The following is a 12,728-nucleotide window of genomic DNA, read 5'->3' on the forward strand; positions in this document are numbered from 1 at the left end:
GGAAGGGCTCCGTCTGGACGCTCCAATATAGGACAATTGGTGTAGAGCGAAAATTACAGGACACAAACAGGATCTTGTGTGTGGAGGAGGGGATATCAAAACCTGATACCGCCTATATATATATATATATATATTATATATATATATATATATATATATATATATATATATATATATATATATAATCTCTCTTTGTTTTTCTTCGAAATGTAGCAAGACGTTGGTATTGTGTCCAATAGTTATCAGTGGAAAAAACCCCCAGCGAAAATGACTTTTTTCAGCAGCAGTGAAATCTTTGAAGGATTTACCATGTTGGTGCATTTGTGCGCATGCAGCTGCACAGTTGCGGTAGCGGGTTCTGTGTTTTGCGGCTGCGGCAGCCTCTCATAAACAGGAAGAAAACAGATAAATGGGCAGAGGGAGTCTCTGTGGCAAGAGGCCCAGGGAGAAATCAAACCAACAAGTAATAGGGAATCTTCTCTGGGCCGAGGAATACGGGGCAGACCAATTTGGGGGGTGGGGGGCGCACTTTTTTTTGTTTAAAGTTCATCGAGAGGAATGCTATTTTCTGTACGAGCGACCCCCCCCCCCCCCCCCCCAACCCACCACCCCCCCTCCTCGCTCTATATTTTTCGATACCTGCTCTAAGAAAAGAAAATGAAAATTTAATACGGGAGCCGCGCCTTACAAAAGAAGCCATTCGTCTTGTTGATTATCTATTTGGTTGTCAGGGTTTGAGCTATGGCGCCGGCCCGCTCCCTTTTTGTAATATATAAAAAATAAAACACACATGCGCGCACAGCACCTGGTCCAGAAAACACCGATAGGGAAGGGAGGGGATGGGGCCGTTGTGCAAAAATTACTCTCATTAAAGCATTAAAAGACCACGACCGAGAAACTATTTAATGTTTTTTTTTTTTAGAGGAAGGAGGTAGGGGGGGCTCAGACTCTGTGTCGGGCCGGTGCAAGCGCGTCTGAGCAGCCGTTAAATTAACGGGAGAACGGGAGTGAAACGGAGGGACGGTTTGTGATTTAAAACGAGATTACAGGACGTAATGTACCAAGATCACTCATGCCGGGACAGATTAATCATCGCAGGCTGCTGATTTCTCCAGACAGGTCTCTGTGCGTTTGCAGGCAAAAAACCAACAGTGAAATTAAATGAAATTATTTATTGTGTGTGCATGTGGGCGCGTGTGTGTTTACGCTTTGAATGCATCCTTCGCCGTTAAAACGCCCATGAGAGGACAGAAGAGGAAGTGGGTTTGTTTGTTCTTGTTTTGTGTTTCTCTCCATGAGCCGCTGTGGAGGCAAAATGGAAATTATTTTTTATACAATTTGTATTTAAAATTAGATCTTAAAAACGGAATCAGACCTCTTGGCTGGATTTTGTTTTTAAATCTGAAAAAGTCATTATTTTTCGAGAGGAAAAAAGAGAGAGGAGGATAGAGGAGTAACCTTTTAAGCCATTTTATTTAAATTTCTATGAACTATTTACAAATAATAGGAAGGTAGACACCGAGGAGGCATAAGCAGAGAAAGGAGCAACTTACATATCGGAGGAGGCAACACATGTTCAACAACACCGTCATTGTTCTCATCATCATCACCACCATTAACGATAGAAACGTGATCTTTGGAATGTAAATAAAATAACATCAATTAAAACAACAAATCACTTGCAGGATCAAACAGCTAAAACAAGGTGACAGAACAGAGGGAGGAGAGCGACGTGTGCGCGCGTTTAATGTGCGGAGAAGAAATCACACATGCAAGAAAAAGCTCCTTATTTTTCTGAATGTCCCTGGCTAGAACAATCGCTTAGAATTAAATTACTTTTTTTTTTTAATTTTCCACATACAAGAAATTAATAGCGCTTTTCTTTGTATTGCATGGTGATAATATTATTATAATAACTCGACACACAATTTCCCAAAAAAGAAAAATATATATATAAAAGCTCGAAAAAGCTGTCACTTCATTTGAACGAGCAAGAGAAAATAAGATGAGCAAAGAAATAAAATATATCTATATTTATATATATAGAACTGAGGTAATAGGTAGTACATTGTATTATAGTGCTGCGTTTATAATGGGTTCTTGAGCTACTCGTACCAGGATTTTGGTTTGGATATTAGTGTCCTTTTGTTTAGGCAGCTTTATAAACCCTGCTTGGTACGTTCCTTAATTCCACTTGAGTCACCCTGTCAGTCTGGTTCCCTGTATACAACATCACAACATGAACAATCAACGGACCACACACACGCTCCTTGTCATTCTCGGCAATACCAGCATGACAATCAACACTGAATTAAAAATAATAATAATAATAATAATAATAATAATAATTCCAATTTGTAAAAAGCTATATCATTTTTTGTTTTAAACAAAACAGAAATATCAACAGTTATAATAATAACAGCGAGACTGGTGTGATTTTGGATCATAGCGGAGGTTATAGTGGATGTAAGAGTGCTATGAGGACGGACAGGGGGGGGGGGGGGGGGGGTGGGTATATGTGTGTGTATACTCCTCCTGACGAAAACGAGACTTCCATTTATTACACGTGCGTGCGTGAGTTGGGGGGTGGTGTTTTAGGGAGGGGTGCAGGGGGGAGGGGTGTAGGGGCGAGGGGTAATGGGCAGAGCCGCGGTTCACCCCTTTGCTTTGTACCCGCAGAGTAAACATGACAAATGGGGCCCGAGTTTGGCATGATTAAAGATGAAAACGAGGATCCATCTTCACCAAAAAAAAAAGAAAAATAGTCTCGGATGAAAAAAAAAGGACGCACGCGGGCATATTATCCTCAGCCTATACCGTGTTAGAGAGGAAGAGAGAGAGAGTATAAAAAGACAGGATATAAAGAGCGGGGAGAGAGAGAGAGGATGAGGGGGTAAAAGCAAAGAGGCGGCCGCATCATTTTCTCAGTTCGTCAGTTTCCCTCTTCGCCCACTTTTGTTCATTTTATTGTTTTATGAATGGGAAATCTGCCCACCCCCCCCCCCCCCCCCCCCCCTCCACCACCCTCTCACACGCATAACGTCCTATTATAGTGGGTAACATCAGCACAGGTCAGGGCCGAGCAGGCGGCAGTGACACATCCCTCCCTTCCTCCAGAGCAAAGGCGTTATTCCGGTCCAAAGTGCAGGCTCCGGCGGTTACAAGAAGCGGCTGCCGCCTCGGAGTGAACCCGGGGGGGCAAAGAGCCAAACAAGTCGGGCTATAGTGGCCCGGTGCGGTTCTGGGAGCCGGCTACAGCCTGGGAGTTTGTGTTAGTGGTCCCGGAGCGGACCTTGGTGTTGGGCAGCTTGTGGTCCTTCTTCCATTTCATCCGGCGGTTCTGGAACCAGATCTTGATCTGCCGCTCCGACAGACACAGCGTGTGCGCGATCTCCACCCTGCGCCTGCGCGTCAGGTAGCGGTTGTAGTGGAACTCCTTCTCGAGCTCCAGGACCTGCTGTCGCGTGTAGGCCGTCCGCGAGCGCTTCGGCTCGCCCCCCTGTGTAGTTTGCACTCACTGTGGGACAACAATGGGAATAGATGAGCGTCACAGACAAAGAAAAAAAATTACATAAATCTCAAAAATATAATCATAATAATACATGATGAATAAACAGGATATCAAACCTCTGCTTGTAGATTTACAATAGTGCACTATTGTAAATATGCATGCACAATTAAAAACAGACGTTGTATATTTCACTAAAAATACAGAGACACATGGACCCGGTGAGATCACAGAACGTGCTGTAACCTTGACGGACCCTTTAATGCGATCCCCTTTTATCATTCTTCGACGGTGCTTTCAAATGCAGCTGTTAAAGCGGAACGCGTTTGTTTTTACACCGCGGTGCATTTTCAGTCAACGCATGTTGTCAGGTGTCATCTCAGGCCCTGCGGCGGCGTGGATCCTCCCGACGCTGCTGTCCAAATGTTGTGATTCAAGAGCAAATCCGGCCGCAGTCACCAAAATCTTACTGGGGAGGGGGGCGCTATTTTGACAGGTTAGCGCACACACGGAATATATATATATATATATATATATATATATATATATATATATATATATTATATATATATATATATATATATGAAGCATATATGAAGCAGAGACAAGACAATCGGTTCTTTCAAAGATGGCAGCATTGTCTGCCTTGTATAAACTGGGTGAGAATAAAGGTGGCGGTGGTGAAGGGGGAGGGGGGGTATAGCAGCTACACGACGGCGCTGAATGGCCGACCGGCTGATGATTCTAACACCGAAACCTAGAAACCGGACAGCAGCAATAAAACGCGCTGCAGCGAAGACACGGAGGCTAAAATAACGGTGAAAAAAAAATGCAAGAAAGGAGTTTTCTTACCGCGTCAACAGCCCCGCCGGAGTGAACGCATTACACAGCGGCTGTTGCAAAAGTGGCGTTTTTGTGTCACCCAGCGTATCGCTCCGGTTACCCCGACGCGCAATAGGCAGCGAGTCTATTAGCACGTTACAGAGAAGCCATAATAGACTGGAGCTATTCCGTTTTACATTAGTGTTTTACGGCCGGCTCCATAAACATGAATATTTCAGCTGCCATAAAACTTTCCCTCCCCTGGAACAACGAGTGGGGAAGGAAGGCTCGACAGAGTAAAGTACACCGTTTATACAACCCGGCCACTTAAAATCAAATTACCAAAGCATAAAAGCTAACTTATGGGCTCGGTCTGAGTTGTCATAAGGCGAGGAATTAGAGTAGACGAGCCTGAGATCGGACTTCAAAAGGCACCTCAGCGGAGAGGTGTAATAAAAATTTATGGGGGGTGTAATTATATTGGCCCTGCAAACAGACGATCGTAAATCTTGACCCAAGGGCTACTCTTCTGCTTCTAGCAGAAAACAGGGAGGGGAAGCCGTAGATTTGGACGGTGGACACCTAGCTGACTGCATGGCAGGCACAAAGGCGCAGCGAGGGGAGAGGGAGAGCGAGGGGGAGAGAGAGGAGAAGTTTGCGTGCAGCACTTACCGATGTTTACATGGACTTTCTTCATCCACGGGTAGACTACGGGGTCCTTGTGGGTGCTCGCGGGCGGAGAAGTGCTTTGGCTGTGGGGCGTTTGGCCGCAAGACGCGGGCGGAGGCGGGCTGGGTGTCACCGAGTTGCAGCGGTGGCTCAGCTCCGGGACTGGGGCTGTCTGCAGCGCGGCCGGGGGGAGGACGTGACCCCGGGGGGACATCACCACCGAGGCGGGCTGTCCCGGACGCTGGCACGGCGTGTACGGCGGCTCGGCTCGCTGCTGCGGCGGCGGCGGCGGCTGGTTCTGGTGTTGTGGGTGGTGTTGTTGATGGTGGTGGTGCTGGTAGAGGGAGTCCGGCTGGAAAGCGGCAGGCTCCTGCCTCTGGGAGCTGTAATAGTCCGGAGAGTGGCTGGGCAGATAGTCGCTCTGTGAGTACTCCTCGCACGGGGGGAACTTCGGGTCCACATAGTTGGAGTTGATCAAATAGGAGCTCATGGCCATTAATGTCAGTCTTTTTGTGGAATTGCACCTACTCGGAAAATATATAACTAAAATTTATATCTCATCCCTTTACTCTTCGGTTATTCCTGTTCCGTTGAACCCTCCTACTTTTCTGTCAAGTGAACAAAGTTAAGAAGACACGTGACGGCAGCCGGCCAATGGCGCGCCTCCAGGATGAACCCCGGATAAGGAAATGGGATTAAGCGTATACACGGCCCCCGCACGCGCATCACCGTATGGCCTCCGTTTGTGGGCATTCGCAGCCTTTACGACGCGGTCCCGACTCCTCGCGCGGGCCTCTTCTCTCTCCCCGTATCTCTCCGCCACATGTCGGCGCGCGCGCCCGTTCCGAAGCAGTGAGAGAATCACAACAATAACAAAGCGCGTCCGACACGCTGAAAATACATTCCGCTCGAGCTTGAAGCCGCACTGTGGAGGGAGGGGGGTACAGTACGGATGACAAGTCCTCCCTTTATGCAAACGAACCCTTTCCCCCTGTTCCGCGTCTCAAACCGAGAAGAAAAAACAAAAACTGTGGGGGGAAAAAAAGAAGCAGCAGAAAGAAAGCGCTGGAGGGGATTTAAAGTGGCGCCTGCACCACCCTCTGTGTATATGTTTGGGGTGTGTGTGTGATGGGACGTGCTTGCCAAAGCTTTTCTTTTTCTTTTTTCTTTTAAAAATGATCCTCCACCCCTGTTCCATTCCTTCGCGTATAACGGAGAGTGGGAGAGTGCTGCGCCGCCACCCAGCAGCAGCACCGTGTCAGAGATAAATCTGGCTTGTTTAGGATCGATAGAAAATTCATCAACTAATTCAGGTTACACGGCCTTCTAAATCACCAGCAGACCTTTGCATTAGGGGACGAGAATCCAGCACTAGTTCCCTGCTGTTTTTCTTTTTCTTTTAACCCTCGAATAAGAGAATCATTCCACATTTAACACCCCTCGCATGATAATTCAGGTTCAGCCGGGATTGCCTTTTGCCTTGCATGACTAAATAGGATACACACACACACACACACACAACACTTTCCGATATTAACATCACTGGCATAGCGAGTCCATATGCCCATTCACACTGTGCGGGCTGCTTTTGCCCTTGAGCTGTGCGTTACAGCACAGAAGATACACAGCTCTTTGTTTTTTGTGTTCCTCCAGAAGGAAATGAATCTCCCAACCGAGGGCCCGCCCAGAGCTGCCTTCCGTAACCTCGTGGCTCCCCTCCATCTCCCACTAACACACTATCATGGAGCGCTTCAGCTTTCAAACAGACACAAACACAAAACACTTTAAGCGGACTTTAAGCGAGTGGGGACGTGAATCATAATAATAATACAAATAATAAGAAGAATTACTCCCTTCCCAGCATCCCCGTTTAACAAGTCGTACAGTAAACGTTCTGCAGCACAAAAGGATATAGAACATGTTTGCATTCTGTCGTGTTATCAGGGACTAAAGGTGCACACACAAGATGATGGAGATATCCAAGTCCTTTGTTTCCAGAAAACTGACCGTCTGTAAATCGAAACCTTACGCCCCCTCTCCCAACACACACACACACACACGTAGCCAACCCCCAAATGCGCCTACAGAGCAACAGTAAAGTCATCATTTTTCAACACGACATCATAATAAATGAAAACGAGTCCAATTCAACCTGGAATCTGCGTTTGAAACTGGATCGAACAAGTAGAAGTGTGATTGGTTTCCATCACTCTGGACGCCTTGAAATCATCCACCTGAAATAAATCAATTCGCTCTGTCGATGCTGATAGGAAATAAATAAAAAAAAGATCGTACACGAAGCATTTTATTAACCTCCACTTTTACACATCCAACTATGAAGCAGCGATCCATAAATGCGTTACAGGCCAATAACAGCCGCTCAAAGGCCTCTCCTCGTCGGATCCATCGGTGCCGTCGCGTATAAATCCACTATATACTCCCCTAGAAGCGAATTTGTGATTGTTTTAATGATTTGTACACAAATCCGGATCTACAGGGTAGATATAGAAGACAGCGGCTCTCTGGAGGCACGAGGTCACACCGCCTGCACACTTTTATTGCTTTCATAAACTCTCTGTCATATGGCCACACTGGAATATTTCCACCCGTCTGTTACTGTTTCCGACCCCTGACCTCCTCGCTGCTGGTGGGGATCTGGGAAATGAAGTTATAATGCTGTAACACTTCCTCCGAGTCGAGCGCCCGCGATTAACTGACCCGCATATAAACGAGGAGATTACAAAATAATAATAAAAAGGAGTTGTTTTCTTGTACACAGTGAATAAAACGTGAAGGACAGAAAGCAGCACAGAAGCGAAAATCTCTAAAATGAAACAATTATTTTTCACACAATGTGCATTTAAATACGAATCGCTTAATAGGATTGTTACGCTGTTACACTGAGAAATTAGAGCAAATGCATAGTAATATTATGCAGTGGAAATTGTGAAATATTCTTTATTATAAGCTAATAAAATAATATGATTTCACTGTGAAGGCGATAAGGCCTCTGCCAATGACAAATATTTTAATATCTCCCTTTCCCCCCTTAAATTGAGTCTTTCAATATTCCGTTTAAAACGAATGTTTTATGCAAAAATCAAAATAACCCTTAAGCTTTCCATCCACATAAATAACCGCACAGTTGTAATTATCCAAAAGAACAAGCAGAAAAGGAAAAAAAAAACTTGGCAGCTCCAACCGAGGAGCGTTGTAACACAATGAATGCAATTTAATGAAAGAAAAGACAGATCGCTTGGCACGGAGACACACCGGCCTATCAAAACCGGTTCTGAGTGATTCGACTGAAGAATGGATGGAGCAATGCATAAATGAATAAATGTCCCCTCGCTACGGAGAAATGAAGTGCAGTCTGTCCTCCAAAACTCTTTAACTGAATTAAAAAGGAATCTATATCTATCTATCTATCTATCTATCTATCTATCTATCTATCTATCTATCTATCTATCTATCTATCTATCTATCTGCAAAACATAGATTAATTACAATTAAAAAAAAACTTTGATTCATGTTAATTTAGCCTTATATTATTCTCATATTTACCTACATTTGCTGTGACAATAGATCTAAAAAAGAAACACTTGATATGATGTAGAAATGAGAAGCATTTTGGAGCTGCGCTTCTTCCTGCTTTGTTCCCATATATCTGCTCCCACATTGATTTTCTGACACCGACACTCCTTGACTGCTGCAGGCAATATTGCTGTTCTCTGGTACCAAAAAAAAAAAAGTTGCTCATACATCACGAGACCGGACAACAAAAGCCACCGGAGCGAGATGCACCGTCGACCCTCAGTCTGCGTCGTTTCTGCTCCCATTCAATAAAGTCGTAATCGTATTATTATCCCTATTTTAAGTTAGAATACAATCCAGTTTAGTCTCTGTCATCGTCTGTCATTCTGCGCAGGCGTGGGCGTGTTTCTGTCACCTTGACCTCCCTGCCTTTTGCGCCGGGGCATCTCAGGTATCGATCAAGGTGTGTTGAGTCTGACTGCGGCACTTCCCTCTCCTCTGTCAAGTTTGTCAGCGGTGAGCATTGAGTTGGACGGGGGCCCATTGTTTCCGGCCTCAGGTAAAGGTCACGTGCTCGGAGAGGTTCAGATTTTAGATTAGGGGAAGAAAAACGGGCAGAGATAGGTTCAGGCCCAGACACGACAACACTATAGATGTTCTGGTTACTTTGTTTTTTTTAGGGTGCGAGGTAGCTTAATTTAAAAATGATATATTTTATAAATCAAACACAGTCCAGTTGTCAAAGCAACCCCACATGACCAACAAGAGTTCATTAAAAAAATAGGGGATTTCTTAACATTTAGATGTGTGATCAGCTGAGTAGAAACAGGTCAGCTGATCAGGGTTGAAACACGTGCATTTTATTGCGGGGTCAATTCCGTTTATACACCACGCTCAAACTTCCTGGAGGTTGAAAGGGATTGTTTTCTTTTTGGAGGGAGGTGAAATAAAAAAGCAATAAAATATTCAGGGAGCGGAAGACAGCAGGGTGAATAAATAACTTTAAAGTCTCCCCCCTCATAATTTACGACCTTTCTAACAAGTTTGTCCCATCAGCGGCTCGCAAACAAACTCAGTTGTTGGCAAAGCTGCAGAAATGAACTGCATACGCGTCGCTCTCCGCTTCAATCACAAACTGGGATTAAACTGTAGACGTGGATTCATTTGAACGAGCGCTGAGGTAAGATTTCATTTCTGGCCTCTGATTTTAAGAACGAAGGGATACACCGTGAAGACTCAATCTGTAGGTTGTTATAGGAGAATTTAAAAAAAAAAAAGTCAGCGTTGTAAAAAAAAAAATCATTTATTTTCTAACCTCACTTGAAAAGGTCACATTTTTCCTCTTTTTTTTCGAATGGCGGGCCTTATTTGGAACATATAGGAGGTTAAACAGCGTCATTATCTGCAGCGACCCACTTGTCAGTGTTCTGAAATATTACCGAGGTAAGAAGCTGTAGGGCCGACAAAGAAGAAGAGAAATGCGATTTTGCTCCTTTGTGCAGTTTGAAAAATAAATCGAGGTCCATTCCCCTGGTTATTGTCATGCAAAGTATCGGAATAGAATAAGAAAAGGGAAAAATGAGGCAGGCCTCTCCCTCCATATGGCAATTTGTATATATATATATATATATATATACAGACACACACACACACACACACACACACACACACACACACACACACACACACATCAGAAATACAACACTGCAAAAGCAAAAAAGCAAAACTGACCAGAGAAATGCTGCTGCACTTTATCTCCGTTTAATAAAATAATTTCTGCCGTTCACATCTTTAAACCTCTAAACTCTATTTTCCTGCACGCGCCAACGTTTCCTTTTTTCATGAATAGGACAAGACAATGAATAAAAAATCTCTCCCCTCATACTGATATATGCTAAACAGGCGCGCACACACACACCCAGTACTGGAAGACGCATTTGAAGCGCCTGGTAAACACAAAGCGGCTGTGTGCGGCCTCAGCGCTGATGGAGGAGCGACACACGAGGCGCAGAAACCAAACGCTCCCTGTGGACTCGGCGCGTTTTATTCCATAGCCAGCTTCTAATCAAAAGAAACAGCACATTAGCAATCAGCGGAGGAAAAATAAACAGCTGGAACCGCTGGCGCTCTCTATTGGCAACTGTATCCGGATGCATCGCGCTCGCACATCGGCGCACAAGCACACATCTGGACGCGAGGCGACGCAAACCGCAGCAATGCAGGGCCGAGAACCCGCTGCCAAGACAAACCTCTGTTCATTCATACTGTATTTTTCATCACTTCTTTTCTCTGGAGTCTATTGTATCACATGTGGAGCATAAGCAACGAATTACTGTATTACTTTTTGTATTTATTTTACTTGTAGGCTGCAGACACAGAAAATGAATATTGCAATATAACAATTGGGCTGCCGGCTGCTCTGGATTTAAAAACAAAGCATGAAGACAAGTTTTAGAGGGAGAAAGTCGTCATGACCTTTAACCTTTCACTGGCCACGACCTAGGCTTCACCCTTGGTAGCTACTTATAGGTGATAGTGTGTGTGTGTGTGTGTGTGTGTGTGTGTGTGTGTGTGTGTGTGTGTGTGTGTGTGTGTGTGTGTGTGTGTGTGTGTCTATTGGTATTTAAATGTTATAGGTCAGTGTCTGTTGACAACAGGAAGCAAACAGCAAAACTAAAATAATTGCCAAAATATGTCTGACGTCACAGCGGTGGCTGAATTAGACTCAACAGTGACCGTATTGTCCAACATGCCCACAGCTTATAATCGATCACAAATACAAACGATAGAGTCATTATAAAGTTAGCAACAGGAGGAAGAGGAGGGGAGGAGGAGGAGGAGGAGGAGGAAGGGAGATCTGCTGCAGCTCCTGCAACACGTGGTTCTCCTTCCTCCCAGCATGGGCAAAGCACCTGCCACCCACCCACCCACACACACACACACACACACACACACACACACACACACACACACACACACACACACACACACACACACAACGACATATGCAAATGAGGCAGCTTCCTCATCTAAGCCGATTTGTATTTTGTGTACTCACTCCTCTGCAGCTCCCTGATCTCCTTTCTGGCGTCGTCATCGCGTCAAATTCAACCATTTTCTCCTGTTGTTGTCATGATTTCCTCCTTCTTCTGTTTTCTGTACATCTCCAACAAATCGGCAGCTTTTTTTTTGTCCTTACAGAGAAGCCTTTCTATTCAGCATTCACTCCTCTCCTTCTCTCTCCTCTTCCGACGCCACAGGTTTGTTGACCTCTTCGGATTTCTCCCCGATATCTTAAAAAAGGAAAAGACAAAAAAAAAAAAAAAGAAGAAAAGAAAATCGCTTGTCACTTCCGCGGACATCACACGCACTGGAACGGACGCGCGTATAGAAACGCACGCACACTCCGGCGTCAAGAAGTGTAAACACGATCCGCGTCGCTCGGAACCCGCCTTTAAATCACCGCAGTAATACTTTATAGGAAGGAACCATTTGACGGTGATAATCCAGCGGAAAACAAAGCCAAAACGCGTCACCGGAACGCGCGCCGCGCTCCGCGTGCGTAAAGCACCCCAAAAAAACGCGACCAAATTGGCGTTAAATGCTAAAAGGAAACCCCCGCGACTCACCGGCGGTCGTTCCGAGTGTTTCCCGGTGTTAACAGCGAGCAGTTTGGGGGCTGAGGGAGACCGAGCGGGGCTGCTGTGGAGACTGTTGGCTCTTTAAGGCATTAAGTGTTTTGTGTGTGTGTGTGTGTGTGTGTGTGTGTGTGTGTGTGTGTGTGTGTGTGTGTGTGTGTGTGTGTGTGTGTGTGTGTGTGTGTGTGTGGACTCAAGTTTTCAAATTAATCTGCCAGTTTGGCACACTCTTTGTTTAACGGGGCGAGGCGTGTCACTCCGCGTCCCCGGTACACATTTTAATATTGGTGAGACGCGCTGACCTCCCGTTCACCCCGAGCACGACCACCCCCTCCCTCCCTCTCTCTCCGCTCATCTCTCTCCCTTCCTCACCCCCTCCCTTTTCCACACCCTTTCAGCCATGTCCACCTATCTCTCTCTCTCTCTCTCTCTCTCTGGTTCCCTTCTTCCTGTCATAGCCTCTCTCTCTCTCCGTCACAGGCCTGCTACATTGAGTTGGAGTCATTACGTCGAAGAAAAATGGATGTAGATGTGAAAGAAGGAGGGGGTCTCTCTCC

At 45.4% G+C, this 12,728-nt stretch overlaps 3 protein-coding genes across 3 annotated transcripts in view; all 3 read right to left on the bottom strand.

Moving 5' to 3' along the window:
* The window catches only part of copz2 (COPI coat complex subunit zeta 2), a 420,907-nt gene that overhangs the window by 338,877 nt on the left and 69,302 nt on the right, over positions 1-12,728 (bottom strand). The window lies entirely within an intron of this gene.
* The window catches only part of hoxb3a (homeobox B3a), an 82,531-nt gene that overhangs the window by 39,635 nt on the left and 30,168 nt on the right, over positions 1-12,728 (bottom strand). The window contains exon 2 of the mRNA XM_084037666.1: positions 11,592-11,826. The gene's annotated coding sequence lies outside the window, so the exon portion shown is untranslated. The remainder of the gene's footprint in view (positions 1-11,591; positions 11,827-12,728) is intronic.
* hoxb4a (homeobox B4a) lies at positions 1,477-6,755 on the bottom strand. Its single transcript, XM_084037685.1, is given in 3 exon segments — positions 1,477-3,499; positions 3,501-3,517; positions 5,003-6,755. Coding segments are annotated over 3 exon segments (789 nt in total). The 5' UTR covers positions 5,496-6,755; the 3' UTR covers positions 1,477-3,220.

The sequence above is a fragment of the Eutrigla gurnardus genome (assembly GCF_963514095.1).
Source record: "Eutrigla gurnardus genome assembly, chromosome: 20".
In the NCBI taxonomy this organism is placed as follows: Eukaryota; Metazoa; Chordata; class Actinopteri; order Perciformes; family Triglidae; genus Eutrigla; species Eutrigla gurnardus.